General features: G+C 31.6%; 2 protein-coding genes across 4 annotated transcripts in view; one reads left to right on the forward strand and one right to left on the reverse strand.

Annotated features, from left to right (window-relative positions):
* Positions 1-23314, reverse strand: part of LOC115877297 (band 3 anion transport protein) — a 202283-nt gene that overhangs the window by 14387 nt on the left and 164582 nt on the right. For all 3 annotated transcript variants that reach the window (XM_030893432.1, XM_030893431.1, XM_030893430.1), the window contains one exon: positions 5836-6006. In XM_030893432.1, coding sequence (XP_030749292.1) covers positions 5836-6006 — 171 coding nt within the window. The remainder of the gene's footprint in view (positions 1-5835; positions 6007-23314) is intronic.
* Positions 15154-17868, forward strand: LOC115877298 (septin-7). The gene is made up of 4 exons (XM_030893433.1): positions 15154-15892; positions 15955-16839; positions 16900-17189; positions 17314-17868. Exons 1-4 carry the CDS (start codon positions 15505-15507, stop codon positions 17575-17577), a joined length of 1827 nt encoding a protein of 608 aa, XP_030749293.1. The 5' UTR covers positions 15154-15504; the 3' UTR covers positions 17578-17868.

A 23314-nucleotide genomic window follows, 5' to 3' on the forward strand; every position in this document is an offset into this window, starting at 1 on the left:
ACCTAGTATAACAACATACTAAAATGGTAAACACTGGTATATCGCCACGATTTGGTGGACCTCGTTTAGTCATTTTTTCTCCTCTTTTCCCCTCCAAGCAGTTGGTTTGTTAGCATACTCATTCAACGAGAGCACTCTGTTGGACTTTGTTGTATTTTATTTCCAGATTAACAATCTCACCCTTAAATTTTATATGAAACTGATTATTGAATATTAAACATATCTGTATATTGATCCATCAATAACTTACCGAATATCAGTGTATAAGAAGTTCTTTGAAGTGTTTAAATCTTTCTTTCTCTGGTCCATTTAGATTTATATTATTTCCAAATTAAAAAATTATATTGCAGAGCTAACCTCTTTATCATATTATACGAGAATATTTGGAGTTTTCAATTCATTGGTGTCAAAATTTGGTAAATTAGGTATCGAGTAAGGAAGAGTCGCTGCTATAATATTAATAATACTTTTAGGAAGGTGTAACAAGGCACAAACAGAACATTTGTATAGAGCTTCCCTAATGATAAAACAATAATGGCTGCTAACACATACCACTCCTAGAAAGGAGGAAGGAGAGAGGACACATAAGATACACTTGGTCGGTGTATCTACGCTGAGGACACTATCCGCGATGTGCACACCTTCATTTCATGCTAGAATGTGAACACAACAGTACACTATTACAAAGTGTCTATATAGATGTTTATATTATATGTATACGTACACATTTTTACAATGTAGTGTACTATAGCACAACTATGATGTGAAGTACGTTTACATACATATGACTTATACATTGTATGTCTCATATACCGAGCGTCAGATTTCATCATTTTAATAATTATTTGTTACGTTACAAAAACTCTTTAGAATCTTAAGTGCATACGGTATACAACTAGTAAACACTGTATCACACAATTCTATCAATATAAACCTGCGTGTATCTCATATGTATATGTTAGAACTAGATGAACACTTAGGTTCACTTTAACATATTTTGTTAGAGATGAGCAAAACTGCGATTTTCCAATCGCAGTTGAAACTGCGATTGTGATTTGTAAATCGCTGCGACTGTAACCTGCGATTGCGATTTTGATATTTTTAAATTGATACGCTGTAAACTGGGAAGCTCAATCCCAAAATTTTTGAGAAAAAACAGAATAAATAGGGGAATACTTTTTTTTTTAATAAAATCTTACAAAGAAACTGTTGGGTGTTTCGATGCCATATGCCTTTTAAAGTGTTTTTTTATGATATTTTTGCTCTGCACACATATTGCACTTAAAATTTTCATCAATTACCAAAAAAAAATCAAACCAAACCAAACCACAAATAACTTAGTTTCCTTTTTTAAACATTTTTGATTAGAATAGACCAAATAAATTTAAAAGGGAAAAAATACATAAAATGTTCAAAATATTCGAATGTGCTTTTAGACAGTCTGTACGTATACTAACGAAAAATTTATTATAAAAAAGGTTGCCGCCAACCTTAATTCAAATAACGAGAAAAAAACTGTTTATTTTATCTTTTTTTCTTTTAAAAACATTTTCTTTATATGTAACTCAAAAGAAGCCGACGCCGACGGCTTTGATACGGCCCGTCCAGTGCAAGTGCAAACTTTCGAACTTTTAGATAAATGAAAGGACAATATCACATTTTATTATATTTGAAAATTCTCTAAAATGAAAAAACTGATTGTAAAGGATGTACTTAAATTAACATAGCAGCCGATCCACAACTGTTAGTATATTCAGAAAATTATATTATGGATTGTTATAAAATGTTTATAATAATATAATATACATATAACAAAATATAATAAAGAGAAAGGGCTGTTTCTTTTTCGTGCTCTATATCTTCTAGTAAATCAAGGATAAAAATAGATAATTTTTTATAATTTGAATCCAAAACTGTCCTTGAATGAATTATTTTACCTGAATCATTACCTGGGAGCAACTGTAACTATAATTAGTCATAACCGAAAACAAGAATTTTTTAACCTTCTAAATCCATAATTATATTATAAATCTAAAACTATTATCAAAATTTAAAACTAAAAAATTATACATATATATTATGCGGTATATAAACAATATAAGCCTATTTTCCAACGCTTCATAAAATTACGGGGCCATGATTGCGAATGTGATTTTGCGATCTCTAGTCTAGGCCGATGTGTTGAGAGCTGCGAACGAAAATCACAATCAGCTGCTCTTCGTTGGCGTGCCCACTCCCGATGCCGCGCCGCCGGTGCCAACGAAAATCGCAATCGCAATGTTGGGATGAGCTGCGATTTTCGAGCTGAACGAAAATCGCAGCCTGCCCACTGCCGTGTTGATGACGCGCCGCCGCCAGCCGGTGCGTACGAGAAGTCGCAATATTGCGATTTTCGTTCCCAGCTCATCGTTCGGCTTCTCAGTGCCGTGTCGATGCACCGCCGGTGCAAACGAAAATCGCAATGTTGTGATTTTCGTTCGCAGCTCTTCGTTCGCGTGCCCACTGCGATTGCAAATCGCAACTGGTGTAATACTGGTTGCCTAAAAATCCAAAATCGGCAGATATATGTTTCAATCGCAAGTCGCAGTTTGTTATGGAAATGAATCACAGGTTGCGATTGCGAATTTACAATCGCTGCGATTAAATCGCAGTTTGCGATTTTCTGCTCATCTCTATATTTTGTTTCTCATGTGTCTCCCTTGTAGAAACGTAATTTCATTTGGACGTGCTGTATGGGTAGATACAGACTGGTAAAATTTTCTAATTTTTTTCCAAAATATCTCTGATGGTACATTTGATACACGTGCATGTTTGATACCATGCATCAAAATGCTTATTTTGACATACAAAAAATTTGATTCATTAACAATTTTTTTTAACTTAATTTCCTTCCAGCCAATGCAGAAATGATTTCCACACAACAGTCACCGCATCATATTTTCAGCGATTTGACCCTGAAATAAACTGACTTTAATTTTTTAAACAAAAACTATGCGTCGGACGATTTTTAGAAATGAATGGAGATTTTGAAAATAATTTTTATTTTAAGAGAAGTCGGTGGTGTACCATGTTTTTCTCCAAAAATATTCAATGTAAAACCCGTATGGACGGCACTGGTTGAAATAAATAAAATTCTTTGTACACCAAAAAAGGTATTTTGATGCATAGAAGACGTGTATCAAGTTTCATAAAGATATACAGGGTGTTTCAAAACAAATGCGAAAAACTTCAGGGGGCGATTCCCTGTTTAAAATAAAGGATAGTTTGCTTCATAAACGTTGTGTCAAAAGTCAACCATTAGGGAGATATCGCTGTACAAAGATGGCGGAAAAATAATGTTTTTATTTTTTATCTTGAAAACGAAAAGAGATAGACTAATGAAATTTTATGGGAGCATTACTGTTATGAAAACACACTTTCTGGTAATTTTTTCACTTTTTTAAAATGAGTGGAAGGGGTTGAAATAAACTACCCCTATCATTCTTGTTAACAAAATTTAAAGAAAAATCTTATCAAACACATGCAAAAAAAATTAATTTGGATAGCTTGGTTTGTTTAGAAACTTTTTTATCTCTTGTGTTTCTTTGATAAAACTCGCCGATTTGAAATTAAAAAATAAAATGTAAAGCATTACATGTCAGGTTAAAAAACATTTTTAGATAAAGAATCTAGTGATAATAACGATAATAATAAGAATCTAGATAATAACGTATTGCAGTAGAGTAATGTCAACAAAATAATATTAGAAACATCCCCTAAAAAGTGACAGCGACCGACTAGATTTTATCCTAAAAAAATTAGAGCAGCCTACTAGATTCTCTATCTAAAAATGTTTTTTGTCTTGACATGTAATGCTTTACATTTTATTTTTTAATTTCAAATCGGTGAGTTTTATCAAAAAAATATGAGAGATAAAAAAGTTTCTAAACAAACTAAACTATCCAAATTAATTTTTATTAATGTTTTTGCATGTGTTTGATAAGCTTTTTTTTTTTAATTTCGTTAAAAAGAATGATAGGGGTAGTATATTTCAACCCCTTGCACTCATTTTAAAAAAGTGAAAAAATTACCAGAAAGTGTGTTTTCATAACAGTAATGCTTCCATAAAATTTCTTTAGTCTATCGTTTTTCGTTTTCAAGATAAAAAATAAAAACATTATTTTTCCGCCATCTTTGTACCGCGATATCTCCCTAATGGTTGTCTTTTGACCCAACGTTTATAAAGCAATCTACTCTTTATTTTGAACAAGGAATCACGCCCTGAGGTTTTTCGCATTTGTTTTGAAACACCCTGTATACATATATATAACAAAATCAGTCATTACGAAAAAAAATTTTCTTTTAGAAAAATTTACCACCTGTATCTCAGAAGAAGTTTTTCTCTCAGAATAGATCCAAGAATCACGCCCTTAAATATTAGCATGTCATTAAGGAACACCCTGTATACAGGGTGATCCGAAATGTATTCCGGAAACTTCGGCAGCATATTTTGCAGATAAAAATAAGTAAAAAGTTCGTATAAATATACAAGGTTTCCCGGAAATAAGTGCAAGTATTTCAACTGGTAGTATAGTTCAACCCCAGAAACACACCTATGAGATTTTTTTTGCAAAAAAAAATTTGAAAATCCGGAATTTTTTGAAAATTTTTTTAGATTTTTTTTAGTTTTTAGTTAAAAAAACATAATTTCTTGATAATATGGCAACATAGGTAGTAGATTAAATTTACAAGAAAGAAAATCCAGAAAAGATCCAGTAGTTCTCAAAATTATGGCAAAAAATCATTTTTTTTGGAAATTTTCAAAGTAGAATAACTCCGTTATTTTGGACTTATTTGAAAAACGATAAAGAGAAAATATGTTTCTTTTATCGAGATATACCACCCCTTAAAATACTTGCACTTATTTCTGGGACACCCTGTATGTCCTGAAATGCTTAGTTTCGGAGATACAGGGTGCAGGGTGTAGAAGTTTCATTTTTATTTAGGTTTTTTTCAAATAATTTCTGAAGTAACGTCACTATTTGAATGAAAATTGGTGTCTGGGAGTTTTTTGATATCCGAAATTTGATTTTGGTGTCAATATGACTATTTGTAGGGGGCGCCACCTACATGTGTTTTAGCAGTTTTGAAGAGAATAACTTTTCGTCCGTACTTGTATAAAACTACTTCTTTTTTTACGTAAAAATCTCTCTTGGTAAAAATCGCTACGAGCAACCGTTCTCAAGATATTTAGAAGACAGTTATTTGACTGAAATAATAAATTTGGGAAATTTTTACTTTTTTTTAAATTAATCTTAATTTTTCTGACCACATAGTATTGTCAAAGTTTGTATTGTTTTATTTCTCGATAATAATTGATTTACCAATTAGATCCCCAGCCTTCTTTAAAACATATATGTATGTATATTGTCTTTCATAAGAAATTATTTTGAATCCATTGGAGGATTATTGTTTTCAAAAACCCTGTATGCATATAGCGCATTACTCTTACATTATTTGTTTTGGCTACATTTGTGTATTTCCATCTCTCTTCTATGTTTAGTAAACCGATCGATATGTTACAATACCTACCATCTGTGTAAATAGCATTTTGAAATCATACATAGAAGTACATATACATTCAAAAATATTATCGGTGCATTTTGGTTGTTAATGTTTCACAGATTTGACGTAGAATGCAAATAGAGACGTAGATGTAAATATTGTTTGATAAATATTTGGTCAAATGTTTCGATAAAATTACAACATGAATTAAAATAACATGAGAGACAACAATTTTTATGTTAAGGACGCAACCCTACATAATGTCTTGTGTGATATTTTGTGTGGACTTACCGCTCTGAGTTCTCTCTGAGAAAATATCCGGCTGAGCTGTCCTCTGAGTGGTACCATAAGAATTAGACAGAAGGGGAACGCAAGCGAGGCCTTGGTTGATTTCACCACCCACAGAACGATGAGACACGTCAACTGGACGAAGGTGAATAGGTGCATTTTTGCGGTACGGACCTGTAAAGAAGAAATTAAAAAATAACTACATTATATTGATAAATTTTCCAAATATTTACTAATAAATATTTAGTTAAAGACAAATTTGCTTAACTAATACCGTATGATTGAAAAAAAAACGGCGTCAAAGACGGCTGCGGTATGACAATCGATGATAATTTTGGCGAGGTCAATCTCTAAACGTTATTTACTAAAAATTGACATAAAACTTGTCAAAAATTAACACTAATTATTAAAGAGATTATAGGGCTATTAAAAAAGGATAAATCGTTTCTAGAAAAAATATTTCTGTCTCGAATTTTGAACTACACCATTTAAAAATCATTTTTATTCAGTATAAAAATAAATTACAACCTTTTTAAGGCCATCTGGCAGTAAGCGCCATTATAAAATTCAAAAAAATAAGAGCTATAAGTAAATGACGTCTAGAGGTTGACGTAGCCAAAATTAGTACCGATCGTCATTCTCCAGCAATCTTTGACGCCGTTTTATTTCGATCGTATCGTAGAATATACAGGGTGTCCCAGAAATAAGTGCAAGTTTAAGGGGTGGTAGATCTTGATAAAAGAAACATATTTTCTCTTTATCGTTTTTTAAATAAGTCCAAAATAACGGAGTTATTTTACTTTTAAAATTTCCAAAAAAAATGATTTTTTGCTAAAATTTTGAGAACCACTGGATCTTTTCTGAATTTTCTTTCTTGTAAATTTAATCTAATACCTATGTTGCCATATTATCAAGAAATTATGTTTTTTAACCAAAAACTAAAAAAATTTCCAAAAAATTTCGAATTTTCAAAAAACATTTTCGCGAAAAAAAAAATCATAGGCGTGTTTCTTGGGTTAAACTATACTGCCAGTTAAAATACTTGCACTTATTTCTGGGACACCCTGTATATTGAAATGTCATCAGTATAATGGTAAAAACTTCATGAAAAAATACAATGTTTACTGACAAGTGCTTACCTACTAGAAAAAAAATGAAAGATAAACTTCTAAAAAATAGAATATGTGTTACCTAATAAATATCAATTTTGAAAATAAAAAGAATAAGGTACTTAACAAAATTTATTTATTACTTCAAAATACCTGTGTCATTTAAAAAATAAAATAATGTGTGATTTTCTTTTTTCACTTTGCTAATTAATTTGGCATAAATATACAGGATGAGTCTGAAATAAGTGCAAATATTTCTAGGGTTGGTAGATCTACTACACTGGTAATAAGTACAATATAACCGAGTTATTAAAAAAAAATTGGTTGAGAATTAAGTACTGTCTTTTTTCTGGGCTTTCTTTCTTGTAAATTCGATCTAGTAACTAATGTAGCCATATTATCAAGATATTACAATTTTTAACTAAAAATAAAAAAAAATAAAAATAATTTTCCCGGAAGAAATCCGGAAACAGGGATCGGAGTGTTTGGGCCGAGAGCTAATTACCCCGAACCAATGGGCACTTACCCTAGTATCCTACAGGCAGAAATCTACGCTATCGAGAGATGCGTACAACTTATCTTAGATAGGAACTATCGGAAACAAGAAATATCCATCTTATCTGATAGTCAAGCAGCGTTAAAGGCGATCAACTCAGTATCAATCAATTCGAAATTGGTCAAAGAATGCATAGAGAAGCTGAATAAATTAGGCAAAGAAAACAAAGTCCTCCTACACTGGGTGCCTGCTCACCAAGGGATAGAAGGCAATGAAAAAGCAAATAATCTAGCTAGGAAAGGAGCGAACACTCCACTAACTGGACCAGAACCGTTCTGCTTTCCAAGTGGTAACCAACTCAAGGCGGAACTCAAGAACTTGGAAGACTCCATCCGCAACCTGGAATGGAAATCTTGCAATGGTCTAAGACACTCGAAGAAGTTTCTGAGGGCTTATGATCAAGAAAAATCACAGATCTTCCTGGGTCTGAGTAAGAACAATCTTCGGATTGTCACGGGGTTTTAACAGGACACTGTCTCCTCAATGAACACCTCAGTAGATTGAAACTAAGAAGAAACGGCGAATGCAGATTCTGTGGGGAAGATGGTGAAACACCAGTACACCTCATCACTGAGTGCGCCGAGACGACAACCATTCGTGCCATGTACGACTGATATTGGAGATGGAGAACTACCCTCTATAAAACCGTCCCAGATACTGGCTTTTGTCAAAGCCCTGGGACTGTATGATGAGTTATGATTCAAGAAAGGGGGACACAATGGATCTGTAAGGTCGAAGTGATTAACCCCCCTCCCACTCATTCTAAATTCTAAAAAATAGACCAGAATTATATACCATCACTATAAATATTTGCACTTATTTAAGACTCGCCCTGTATAAACAAGAGTATAAGTACAGAATCAAAAAACAAACATAATAATCTCGTCTCAAAAGTGGCTCACCTCTATAACTTTTTTATTTTCTCAGATAAAGGATGAGACTTGGTAAGTTAATATATGACATAAATTAGGATTAATTGATGTATTCAATTGTTTCTGGCCACTTCCTGTTTCACCGGAAATGAGTACAACTTTTGATTTTTAAATGGCACCCTCGGTATATTTTTACTTTATTCGATTGAAAATGACACTCTGAATAGAATGACATATCATATGTCAACTTTTGACATTTTAGCTTAAATCGTATTTTAAATTTCAATCTAGAGGGCCTGCCATGCATGGTAGAAACACTAATTTTTAATCAAAGAGCCTTGGAAAAATTGATTTGATCGTCTAATGTTTTTCGTGTCGTGTCCTGGCCGGTTAAAAGATGCACAAATCGTATTTTTAATCATATATCAATTTTTTTCAAATGGAACAAGGGTGGCACATTGGCATAATTGGAAAAATCATTTTTTTATGAATAATTTGGTACCACACACACTTGGTATTTCGTATCAAATTGACGTTATGAATTGCATGAAAAGAAAATCGATGAGAAAATGTCAAAAGTTGACATATGATATGTCATTCTATTCAGATTGTCATTTTCTATTGAATAAAATAAAAAAATACCGAGGGTGTCATTTAAAAATCAAAAGTTGTAGTCATTTCCGGTGAAACAGGAAGTGACCCAAAACAATTGAATACGTCAATCATTTCTAATTTATGTCATATATTAACACACCAAATCTCGTTTTTTTATCTGAAAAAATAAAAAGGTTATAGGGGGTGAGGTACTCTTGAGACGCAGCCGGTATATTTTTAATAGAGTTTTGTAAAAAATGAAGTGAATTATCAAAGGGTGGATATTATCTTAGACTACAATTATCAACAATGTAGTTCATTCTGTATACTCAACATTTAAAATACTTAGCTAAAATATTGAGTAGGTATAAAGTGCGTCTGCTGGATTTGTGTCTATGAAAGGAATGCGGACAAAAAACATTTAAATAAACAGCAATATATTTTTTACGTCGACTTGAAGAGTACGTCACCGCAAATCGCTCCGCTCACTCATTTTATTGGCTACTTGCAAATTTGTCGAATTTTTATTGATAGGACGCGTCCTCTAATTTTTTACGAAAAACATCGAGAGAATATCGTTTCACCGCTCACGGATACCCCTTAGCTACAGAACGGACAGACGCACTGTACAGTACGTCTGCTGGATCTGTGTCTATGAAAGGAATGCGGACAAAAAACATTTAAATAAACAGCAATATATTTTATACGTCGACTTGACGAGTACGTCACCGCAAATCGCTCCGCCCACTCATTTTATTGATTACTTGCAAATTTGTCGAATTTTTATTGATGGGACGCGTCGTCTAATTTTTTACGAAAAACATCGACAGAATATCGTTTCCCCTCTCACGGATAACCCGTAGCTACAGAACGGACAGACGTACTGTACTAGAACTCGCCACTTATTACACTTCGTTCAATCATACAAATATTGCAATTATAGTCTGTGAAACGAATAACTTTGAATTTGACAGTTCCCGCGGGCTTTTCTAGTGTTAATTTTATTAGGTTAGCAACTTGCGGCCATGCTGACGCAATGCCGTCCCTAGTAGAACAGGGGTGCGACTTTGTTCAATTTAGCAACCGATCGTTTAGAAGCGATGTCGAAACCAGATCGATACTATGTTCATTGCAAAACTAGTGTCGCTCAAATGCTGCAAAATATGGTATCACTATCACACTCTTGCACACGTGTCTAGACTGTCGCCTCGCCACAAAGCGAGAAATCAGAATATCGCTACAAATCGATGTTGCTACTGAACATAGTGCATCAAGCTACAAATTACTTTGCTATCGCTTTGAAACATGAACAAAGTTGCACCCCAGCCTCGGAGCGAGATTTATGACGTCACGCTAACATAATTATTCCTTATATTTGACTATGGCTGAAATCGTACTCCATAGTCAATGTAGATAGTTTTAGTGTTAAGAATAATAATTTTAAAAAATATGTGGTCATCTTTTGACAAGTTTATATTAGTTTATTAATTGCAGTAAACATTATGTGGTTTGTGGTGTGAATATTTTATATGCAATTTTTTGGATTATATTCGACACTATTTTTTTTATATGACACAACACTGATGAAGGCTATAATGTTAGCCGAAACGTTTTTTTAAACCAAAAAAATAATGAAAACCCAAATGAAAACTTAATCAGCGTTTTTCCCGAACCTAAATCCCAAGAAAATCAAAAATTTTATAGAATAATTTTACATTATAAAATGACAGCGATCTTTATTTCATAGTCATCGCTGACGCATTTTTTTCTATGATATTGTATTATTTGCAAATATAATTTTTCGAACATTGATACTTGCAAAATATATGTACATATAAATTTTGTGAATGCAAATAATAATACACCACTATTAGTACATATTGAATGTTTTTGTTAAATTAGATCGATTTTCAAACCCCAAAATTTAAAATATATTTTACAACCCATTATCTTATGTACCTATTCATTATTTGTATATTGTAAAACATTTGCTGCATTTGTATGGTTCATAGTTTATTTGCCAAAGTATTTATTACTATAAATAGGTATATATTATATTTATTAACTGTATATTTCATGTAAACTATATCATTTTTAAAATACAAACCAAAAATACGAGGAATAATTATGTTTTCCATGTATTCTACAACATATTTATTAATCCGTATCTAATTGGCGTGACGTCATAAATCTCGCTCCGAGGCTGTTCTATTATAGACGGCATTGGTCTGATATTTAGAAATGTCAAAAGCTGATGACATTTTACTTTTGACAATTATGCGATTTCGTGTTGATTTTTGCAAGAAGAGGAAGAACTGTCACTTGTTTCATTATTTTCCTTTTCTATTTCACGAAAGTAAAAAGAGTTACCTATCTGATTCGTTCAGGCACTCAATTTAAAGAATACTTAAAGAATATCAGTAACTTTTTTGACAGAGGGATTTTATATTTGTCATGTTGGTAAAAAATAACGGTCAAAATTCAAAGTTATTCATTTCATAGACTATATTAGAGTATCAATAATTATTATAATTATACAACCATATTTTCGATATCTTATCAGAAACTTGGTATACATAATTACAGAATATTATATCAATATTTAAAACTAATTAACTTTAATCCTTCTTTAATTAAAACATTCTATTTAGAAAATTACGCTTTATGTTTGCAATGTGCATCATATTTTTAATATTAAAAAACAGACGTTTAAATTAAACAAACAAATCTTTTAAATATTGCTGCATATAAAGAAATATTTAAACTGGTATTTTTTTATAACATTAACCGCAATTGTAATTTATAAATAACTCATTGCAAATAAAAACCCAATTGTTTATCGTGTTTGTTTAAATAATAATAATTGTCTTATCTTGCAAATTCATTTAATTATGAAACAAATACCGAAAGCGTAGGAAACGTTTTTAGATTACATTTCAGTATTTCATGTTTTAAATTACGCTTTAAAAAAATTAATTAAAATGAAAGAATAATCCATCGGTCATGGAAAAGCATTTCCATTTCAGATTAATGCTATTGTAAAGGTTGATTAATTCAAAAGAATCATTCATGAATGACAAAGATTTTTTAATATTAAAATTTATACAAAGTGCTTGAGAATGTTCAAAGTATGAAATACCATCATCAGTAAATATAATTCTACTACACAAGCTATTTTCCAAAATTATTTTAGAAATTTTATTGCAAAAGTAAGCGTTTTTTTAAGCGTCAATTCCGGAAGTGCTGCCGAGGTTTGGTTGATTTCAAAAAATTCCGACCGCAGCGCTCTATACGGCAGAAATCAGAAATTTTCGCTATGTATTTCACGCCGTTCCGGTTACAGTTCATGTTGATCGCATTAAAATGGTATTGAAATGGCGGTTCGTATTGAAATCGATCGAAAAAAACGGCCTCAAAGACGGTTGGGGAATGATAGTCGATGACTTTATGCGAGGTCAATTTATAGACGTCATTTACTAAAAATTAACATAAAACTTGTCAAACATTAACACTAATTATAGAAACCTTAAAAAAGGATAGAACGTTTTCAGAAACACGAATCTAGGTATTTCCTAAAAACGAAATATATAAAAGTGATAAAAAAGTGAAAATATACACTAATTTCGCGCTCAGCCTGGGACACCCTGTAGTAGTTTGGATATGGCGTTTGTCGCCTCAGCCTGAATATCTGTTGGTAATTTACTTATTTCGTTTTGAGCCATTTCTGACTCCAATTCAATCAACAATCGAACCGCGAAAAACCGCGAATACATATATTAGTATATGTTATTGTTACATGTTGTTGTATGTACATATATTTTTTTAATTATACCCTGTATTAATTGCATATTGCAAAAAATTAGAATTGCAAACATTTCTCAGAAAAACAAACGAATCATTCTTTTCTTACTAACCAGGCGAGTTCTTCTCCAATAGACCGTCAAATTTGAATAATAATCGCTTCCCACCATTTATCTAAGACAGAATTAACTCCAATAATAAACGCCTATTGTTTATTTTCTTTATTTACCCGCCTACTATAAGGCAAAACGTCTATTACATAACCGAGGAACCAGTTTCAATCTGATCTGTTTGCTTTTTTTTCGATCCTTTCATTTTACCACGGAGAAAAAACGCCGCAAATTCAAAATTTTAAAACTCTGTTGGCGGTTGGCGTTGTCCAGCGGTCCAAATGAAATAATTAACATGGCTTTCATACAAACCACGCATCTGTTTCTCATTTTTTTCTTGGGTTTACCTAAAATTAAACAACCGTAGTCCTTTAAAAATATCCAATAACGGTCACGCAAACCATTAGTATACCTAAAAGTCTTTTATAGACGCCGTCACAACAGGAAATCCAGGTTTAATCGATAGAATTACGGGCTCTCGTAACGCAGTTGCCAAATGTCACGTCAAAGGGCAAAGGCACAGGCGTGAAACTGATAAAATACACGTAATCGAAATAGGCTGGAGTTTAATCAACTTAAATCCGTCCAATAAATCGTTTAATCTGACGGTAAAAAATAAACAAGTGTGCTAATCTCGAGGAGAATTTATGTAAGCCGGCAACGCCTCAGTGTAAAATCCAATTTACACGTCTCCAGTATTTATCTGGTCGGTTGCTTGTGCATATCGGTGCTCTGTCTCTCTCGGTTTCGCTTATCGATACGGTAGGAAATGGATTCAGTAGGCTGCTGCCAGGGCCTGATTAAGCATATTTCAATATTTTTATTAAAAAAAAACGACTCCAGGTAGATTTTCGATAATAGATGATGAGAGAAAAAAGGCAGATGACGGCCATACCAATTCATTATTTTCACCAACAAAAAGTTTTTTAAGTTAAATATGGACGAGTTTATCTGTCATGCGTCTTCTGTCACTATAATGCAGTTTTATTGTTTTATTTTAAAAATTACATATCATACTTCAATATAATTAGAGTCACGGAATAATAGACGACGCACGGACACAGATGCGTGTTAACTCAACTTAAGATTTAGCCCGACCAAAAGCGCTAAAGGCCCACAGATGGGCAAATACCTGGTATATTAAAATTTGGGCAAATACCCGATGTTTCTTGCATCCGGTATAAAAAGTGTCCGGGTGTGTCTAAAAATTGCCTCACCCTTGTAACTTTTTTATTTTTTCAGATAAAAAACGAGATTTCGAATGTTAGTATATGACATAAATTAGGATTGATTGACGTATTCAATTCTTTTTCAACCACTTCCTGTTTCACCGGAAATTACTACAACTTTTGATTTTTAAATGGCACCCTCGGTATTTTTTTACTTTATTCGATAGAAAATAACACTCTGAATAGAATGACATATCATAGGTTAACTTTTGACATTTTTACATATGGTTTATTTGAAGTTATAACATGCGGTTCATAACAAAAATTTGATTTGAAATGCCTAGTGTTTGGTATCAAATTATTCTTAAAAAATGCTTTTTCCAAATATGCTAATGAGCCACCCTTGTTCCTTTTGAAAAAATTGATTAAAAATACGATTTGGGCATCTTTTAACCGACCAGGATAAAACACTAAAAACATTAGAAGATCAAATCAATTTTTCCAAGGCTCCTTGATTAAAAATTAGTGTTTTTAACATAGCCATAGCACTCTAAATTAAAATTTAAAATACGATTTTTTATTAAGCGAAACGTAAAAAATTGACATATGATATGTCATTCTATTCAGAATGTCATTTTCCAATAAATAAAGTAAAAAAAATACCGAGGATGCCATTTAAAAATCAAAAGTTGTAGTCATTTCCGGTGAAATAGGAAATGGCTTTTTATTATCTGAAAAAATAAAAAAGTTATAGAAGTTTTGAGAGGCACCCGGTATACCAGGTATATACTATAGTCCCTTTGATAAAATATAACTATTAGTCCCTTTACTTTATAATAATTATATAATTATACAGAAAAGGAACGATAGAGATTATAATATTATTGATAAATATGTAAATGTAAACCTAAAATATTTTATTACTCTATGACACTTTAATAAGTAGAGCAGATATATAATTTAAAAATAATTAATAAAAGAAATAAAAGTCATTTCATCATTAATTAATTTAAAAATTTATATAAAATCGTCCTGGATCCGACTCTGTCGATTTGAGTACGAGTTTGCGCGATCGACGCGCCATCTGGCCACGGTTATCGAACTATTCCGAGCCATCGAGAACAAAAACGAGTTGAGTTCGCGAATGTCCGCTCCGGCTCCAAAACACTGACCTGCATTGGCCAAGTCGATATTTTGTTAATATAACATAAACACGGTCTAAAATGAACGTCTAGTGATTTAAAAGTGAAAAAGTACCACATCCCCCGCTGAAATTGTGCTTGGTTTAGTGTATTTCGGGTACAAAAACGATTTTTTACCGGGCGTGGTCATCCAATAAACAAAATTAGTCACCAAAGTGGCAGCCGCGTCGTGATCGGAGTTTGACAGTTGTTCGGAATCCCATCGAGAAACGATGTCGACAGTGTACCTAGTTTAGTTTGCCGGTTCGAAAATTGAAAAATGAGTGCGAATAACGTTAACGTAACCGTTCCCACCACTCAAGCAACGGCGACGATCAAGAGTCGGCCGAACATCATGCCCAGCAGTTACATGTACACATCGAGCAGCGCTCTGCTAAATCGCAACACCGAAAACAAACCGACTCCGCCGCCTACTCTGCCAAAATACACTTCCAGTTTCAATGCTGGCAGCGGCCTAACCAGAGAAAGGGACAAGGATTCGATTGGAGGCTCTTACAGACTGTCCAGTTTAGATAGACTCGCCATGAGACAGAAATTTATGGAACAGCAGAGCCCTACAAATGGGACGGCACCCCAAACGCAGACGAATGGGGATGGTGGTGTCACCACCCTTCAGTCAAAAAGGGAAATGTTTTTCTCTAATACAGGTAAGCCAAAATGATTTACACTTTTTAATATACATTTTTAAAAAAATACCATTTATTTTCAGTTACTACTACTGACCAAAGCAACAAAGACTCAAATAGATTGAATAAGACACCCAGCATTGAGAAACCAGCAGTTCCTGAAAGAAGAGAGACTGCAATAGATTCAGCAGTGAAGGAAAACAAGGATGAATCTAGTAAAGAATCTAGTCCAGAAATTATAAAAGAAAGACCCAGAGTGAAGGAATTAGATGGTTATGTTGGCTTTGCAAACCTCCCTAACCAAGTGTACAGAAAAGCTGTTAAAAAAGGTTTTGAATTTACACTTATGGTGGTTGGAGAAAGTGGTTTGGGCAAGAGTACATTGATAAATTCAATGTTTTTGACAGAGATTTATAACGCTAGTGATTATCCAGGTCCTACACAAAGGTTAAAGAAAACAGTGGCAGTGGAAACAACGCGCGTCATGCTGAAAGAAAATGGAGTTAATTTATTACTCACCATGGTGGACACACCTGGTTTTGGTGATGCAGTAGATAACAGTAATTGTTGGGTGCCAGTCATTGAATACATCGAAAGTAAATACGAAGATTACTTGAATTCAGAGGCCAGAGTTACAAGAAAAATAACTCCAGACAAAAGAGTTCACTGTTGTCTTTATTTTATTCAACCCTCAGGACACGGATTGAAATCTTTGGACATTGAATTTATGAAAAGACTTTGTGATAAGGTGAACATCATTCCTATAATTGCCAAAGCAGACACATTGACTTCAGAGGAATGTGCCCTGTTTAAAAAACAGATCATGACTGAAATTGCTCAACATAAGATTAAAATTTATGAATTTCCTGACACTTCGGAGGAAGATGAAGAACATAAATTGAATAAATCATTAAAAGAACGAGTACCGTTTGCTGTGGTGGGATCCAATGTTGTGATAGAGGCTGAAGGTATGTTGAATGTGAGTTTTAACTATTTTAAAGATTATTAATGTTTTTATTTGTTCACAGGTAAAAAAATCAGGGGTCGTCGATATCCTTGGGGCATAGCAGAGGTGGAAAACTTGGAACATTGTGATTTTATAGCGCTCAGAAACATGGTGATCAGAACCCATTTACAGGACTTGAAAGATGTTACCAATAACGTTCATTATGAGAACTTCAGGTGTAGAAAATTAGCTGGCCTGAGTACAGATGGAAAAATGTCCAGAATTTCAAATAAAAATCCTTTGGCTCAGATGGACGAAGAAAAGAGAGAGCATGATGCCAAAATGAAGAAAATGGAGATGGATATGGAAGAAGTAAGTTTTGATACTTAACAAAATCTATTTTGTGACTAAATTGTTTTTATCAGATTTGTTGTTTTAAATATTGTTTAATAATTTTATTTATACTGTTAATTTCAATCTTGTTGTTTCTTTCTAGGTTTTTGAGACCAAAGTGAAGGAGAAAAAGCAGAAACTCAAAGACAGCGAGACTGAACTAACCAGGCGACATGAAGTGATGAAGAAACAATTGGAACAGCAAGCTAAAGAGCTTGAAGAGAAGAGGAGGCAATTCGAGATGGACAAGGAGTGTTGGGAGAAGGAAAACCAAGTAACCATCGAAGACCTTCGCCGAAGAAGCCTGGAAGGTTCGAGGGAAACTGTCGATGGTAAGAAAGAAAAGAAAAAGAAGGGACTGTTCTAATGTGAAGTGATAGGGTGTGGTTTAAAGTGCATCCTGAGAATTTGTGTTGATTTTTTTACGAGTGGCGTGAACTTTTGAGTATATATTTCTGACAAAAATATACCTGGCGAGCTCAAGACTTATATGCACTTTGCTTAAATACGGAACATATGGCGACACAAGCACAGTAAGCATTGTAAAAATAATCTACATTTATTTTCTCATTTTCTATTAATGTGTAATTTATTTTTAAGAGATTAAAACAATTATATAAACCTTATATAAGGAGATAAAGGTATTTTGAAGTGGCTAAATAGAGTTTTGGACTTAATACCTGTTAACCTGTAATAATGAAAGGGGTTTCTTCTGTGTTTAATTTATTTTTTTTTGGTAGTAGAAAAAAAATAGAAGTTATAGCATTTGAAAAGTAGACTTTCTTTGTAGAATTAAGATTTTTTATAAAATATTAAATGTATTGAAAGTAAATACATTGAATTTAAAAGGGGGTTACCAAGTTTGTTTATTTTTAGATATTTTTTTATCTGTAAATATCAATTCAGATAATGTATAGATTACGGAATAATAGGTTTTTAAATTATATTTTTTTACTATGATTATAAAATGAATAGAATGAAGGCCACTTCATAGAGGTATAGTCGCCAAGGCTGTTGTTTTTCTTTTAATAATCGAGAATAATCGTAGAAAACTATTATAGTATACAAATGAATAGTTTTAGAATTTTAATGTTAGCCTGGAGCATTTTCCTTGCAGAAAATCAGATTTTAAACTACATATTTCACAGAGAATTAACAATACAGAAGCGATAGGGTTTTTTTTTTCAGGGGTACAAATTAAGTAAGTCCGTCATTTTTTAGATTAAAACCGTGTAAAAAATGATAATGTAAAAAATATAGTGTTTTACACGTAACAAATTATCTTTAAAAAAGTTTTTTACGTGAAATTTTTTTTATTGAAGTGAAACTTTTTTTACGCGCGCTGGGAGTAAAAATTCAAGGCCGTGACACACCAGCTAGCGAGACGGGCGTGACACAAGCTGGCGAGACGAAAAGTGGTAATGACAGCCTACGGCTTAGAAATACGTAGTAACGCGATGTGTATTTGTGAGCAGTCCACATGTTTATCAAAAATATTGATATTTTAATTGTTTATTAATTTTTTATTTTACGCGTATATAACTATTTGTTACACGTAAAAACTATTTTTACGCGTATAAAACTGTGTTACACGTAAAAAACTATTTGGTATAATTGGTAAACGAAAAAAAACTTTTTGTTAACGCAAAAAATTATTTTTTACGTGTAATAAAATTTTTGCGTGTAGAAAAAATATTTGCGTGTAGAAAAAATATTTTTGCGCGTAGAAAAAATATTTTTGCGTGTAGAAAAAATATTTTTGCGTGTAAAAAAGTATTTTTTACACGTAAAAAACAAATTGTTACACGGAAAAAACTATTTTTACGCGTGAATTTTTTTTTAATTTATTATTTTTTCAACTACACTTTTTCAAACATGTCATTCAAATCCTTCAATTTGATAGCTGTTAGTTAAGAAGTTATTCTTACTAACTCTCTTAACTTATTGTCGCTTCTGTATAGTTATTGGTATTGGTATTCTGTGACTATTTGACTGGATGTAACAATTTATAAACTGCTCACACTGAAATCAGAAAATCTAGTACACAAAGATCCATAAATAGTTCTCGAACTAAATTTCTTCAGCCTTATCAAGCAAAGAAAATGCTCTCACGTGACCAAAACCAGAAAGAGAAAACGAAATTACTAGTATTTTGTATCTAAATATATTTATTTAGAACAGTCCATAGTTAAGAGATATAATTATACTGCCAAAAAAAAACAGAGAGGCTAAAGAAGCTAGTTAGGATTAACGCAAGCGTCCTTTAAAAGCTTTGAAAAAAATTTCCATTGTATAAAATTGATGTTTTAGGTGGTAAAATACCTGTAAAAATATGAATTCTAGTAATGTCACACTCTAAACCCTGTAAACTATAAGTAAATCATATTTTATGTCCTACTAGTTCATTATTTTTAAATAAGAATCTCAAAATATATTAATTATATATTAAAATATAAATTAATATATTTCTTCAGAAAAAAAAACATTATTTTCAAACAGTTTTAATATTTTGTACAGGGTGGTCGTGTTTTCGTGTGTTTTACTAGGTTTCTCGTTTAAGAATAGACGATGGTTTTCATATCAGTTCATTTAAGTTTCATCAAGCAAAATTATTTGGTTACATAAATTAAATAATATTACCTACTCTCTTAAACTAGGTTGATTATGTTAAAAAGTTAAACAATGCATTTTTTTACTTTATCTATGAAAATAAATTTAGAATATATTATATATTTAGAAAGCTTATAACATGGCAAATAAAATAAAAACATTATATACAGGGTGTCCCATTAGAAAAAACTATAATTTTGAGTCATATTTCGAAAATATACAGCTCTCAGTTAGGCCACTGGATTCCACGTGAAAAACTACCGGAAAACTACCTACTCATTTTTCACCTTTTTGATAATTTATAACCAAGATACGAGGGGGGTCGAAAAAATGCAACATTTTAAAATTCGCCCAGTATTTCAGCAACTAAAAAGGCCAGAAAAAATCTGTGTGTATCATCTTTAGTTTTGTATCATCAAACCGTATTTTTGTATCTCTACTCATACTAAACGAGAGACCCCATAAAACACACAAAATAGCACACCCTGTACTGTAACAATTACTTAAACTATTTTTATCTGATTAACATGAAAAGTCAACTTTTTTACGCAAAATAGATACTACAGGATTTTCAATAATTTGAAAATTAATAATAAATATTAAATATCATACTGGTAGGATAGAAAATTTTGAAGATACCATTGAGTTTTACGAGTTAAATGCTCTAATGTACAATATAATCAAAAATTTTATGATCAAGCGTACTTTGATGACAGATAAACAATTCCTATGCAAAATTACATACATTTGAATTGATTTATCTGTTAAGGTCAAAGCCTGCTTGATCATAAAACTTTTGATCATATGTTACACCTCTTACACATTAAAATTGACAACTTTTTTGGCTCATGGTGTCTGTGGTATCTTAATATCTATAATTAAACAGTCCTGAAAGTGACAGATGAATGATTTTGGCAACAAAAAAGTAAAGTTATTTTAACTGGCACTCTTATTTTCCACGATTTTTGAGATAAATTCTTGAAATCCACATAATATAATCCAGATCAGGATAAAATTAGACATTATAAGGTGTTTAAAAAGGTGTTAAATGGATTATCAGATAATTGAAAGAAAAAATATATGTTTTTTTTTTGTGCATCCTGTATACAATACATTTTGTATAAATAATATTTTGAGTAATTATTTATCTTTCAGTTTCAGAGCCTACTAAATTATATTTATCAAATGATCTAATGGTCATATTTATCAAATGATCTAATTTTTTCTTTACAACTGTCAGTAAGTTATAACAAAACTTATTTTTTTTTAAATTGTTTGAACAGTTGTAGAAAAAAAAATAACATGAATAATATCGGTTGTAAAGATTTTTCCATATTTTTTAAAGGATAATTCTGTTTGCTTTTTAACGTACGTATTATAGTTGTAAATTTGTCTTTTCCAAAACAAAATATTGAGACTGTTGTATGATTCGCTTGTAACAAATATGGAATAGCGTTGTATGTGTGCCATTTTTTTGTATCCTTTTCATTTCTCGAACTCGTGGGTTAAGTAAATATTGTATTTGTATAATAGACTTAAACATATACCAGATTTTAAATATATTTATTTTTAATTTCTTTAGAATATCGCTGTTTGATATTTCAACCCGAATGAATACTTTTCTAGTGACTCAGCTGAGTAAATCACTTGTGTATATATTTAGACACGTTTTTAATTGTTTTTCAACTGCAAACAATAGAGGTTTTTAGCGGTTTGCAATAATATTTTCTCTTTGTTATTGAATGTATGTTGTTGTAAAGATAACGAAAAATAGCAAAGATAAGTTGTAGGGAGGTCTATTTTAAAGAAAAAAAAGTATCGATATTTCGATCCATTTTTAAAAGTTTGTTAATTTTTAAATTTTGGAATAATGAAAAAATTGTGAGTTATCAAAAGATGGTCGTCAATATTTGTCATCAGATACTTTGATTAGTCTAAAAGTATCGGCAATAGTGTTTTAAACCGGACTTGTATTAGATATTTCTTACAAACTACAAGAAGCTTTTATCATATAAATTGTGTAATAGAATAAATTGATTTGATTTGATACAATTTAAAGTATATTTTCTTCTTTTTAGATAAAAGTTTATTTTTAAACATATTTTTAATTAATAATTTTGGTTTTTAATAATTTAGATCGATGGAGCTAGTACGCTTAGTAGATAGATCGATAATTTCCAAGAAAAAATCGATACATCTTGCACATCCTTAATAGATATGTTGTTTTTGCGGTTTTTCTTATCCCTTATCGGCCAACTACATAATAAAAGAATAATAAAATTAATAATTTAGAAAAGTTTAATGAACCACTGTGTTTGTGTACTTTTAGTTAAGCCACGTCTACACATAACGTTTTACCGGTCAGGTAAGATGGATTAAACTAACGTAGCGCATACAATGGAAGTTTTATCTGCTGTTTTTTAAAATAATAACATTGTGTTTCTTGAAGTTGCAAAGAAAAAACAGGGAATTTTACTAAAAAATTTATAAACAGGCAACCAGTACATTTTGTACATTTGTTGCTTTAAGAACAATCTAAAATGTCAATATTCCACGGGTATATTGATAAATGAGGTCTAAATTATAAGAAAATGCATTTTCTACAAAAACTTGAAGTGATAGGTAAAAACTAGTATAATACAATTTGATAGACAATTAAATTGTGCATCTGATTCTCCTGAAATATACAGGGTGTTCCATTTAAACTAAACAAGTTATTGCCGTTTAAAGCTAGAAATTATTTAAAATACATTTTTAGACACTCTGTATAAGATAGTATTATTTTTATTATTGCAACACGATAACTGATTAATAAATAATAAACTTCAGTAAATATTTAGTGTTAAAAACTTTGATACCCTTGGAGAAATGAAGCCTTAAATTTTTTACTGCACAATTTCACAAAATTGAAAATATTTCAAAAACGGTAAGGTTTAAGTGTGATAAACCTTAATCAAATTTACCTTTATTTTAATCGTAGAAACTAAAAATGTAATAATATACAGGGTGTTCCATTTAAATAATACAATTTTGATATTTTTCATTTATTTGGGACACTCTGTATCTTGTAAAAATATTTTTAACTCAAAACTTACAATTTGTAAAAATCTAGTCGTTTAGCTACAATACTGCTCCGTATACATAATGTGGCGAACAACCCTGTATAATATTTTTATTTTACCTTTTCAGAGGTAAGACCTGTAACTTCTTCGGGAAGAATTTTAGGGCATATGTTCATAGGAACTTTTTGTTTTATTTTTATCTGTAGAATCACTCACACTATTTTTTTGGCACCCTGTATATCCATATTATTTTTTTTGTAATCTATACTAAATATATATAAAATTCATAAGTGACTGACATACTGATTAATCACGATCCTGCTCAAACCACTCAACGTAAGAAGCTCAATTTTAGCATACAGGTTAATTCTAGGGCGTAGAGGTTCGATAAGAAGGGATTTTTCGAAATTCCAGTTTGAAGAGGGTGAAACC

The sequence above is a fragment of the Sitophilus oryzae genome, unplaced genomic scaffold (genome assembly GCF_002938485.1).
Source record: "Sitophilus oryzae breed Bouriz unplaced genomic scaffold, Soryzae_2.0 scaffold_1443_pilon_pilon, whole genome shotgun sequence".
Classification (NCBI taxonomy): domain Eukaryota; kingdom Metazoa; phylum Arthropoda; class Insecta; order Coleoptera; family Curculionidae; genus Sitophilus; species Sitophilus oryzae.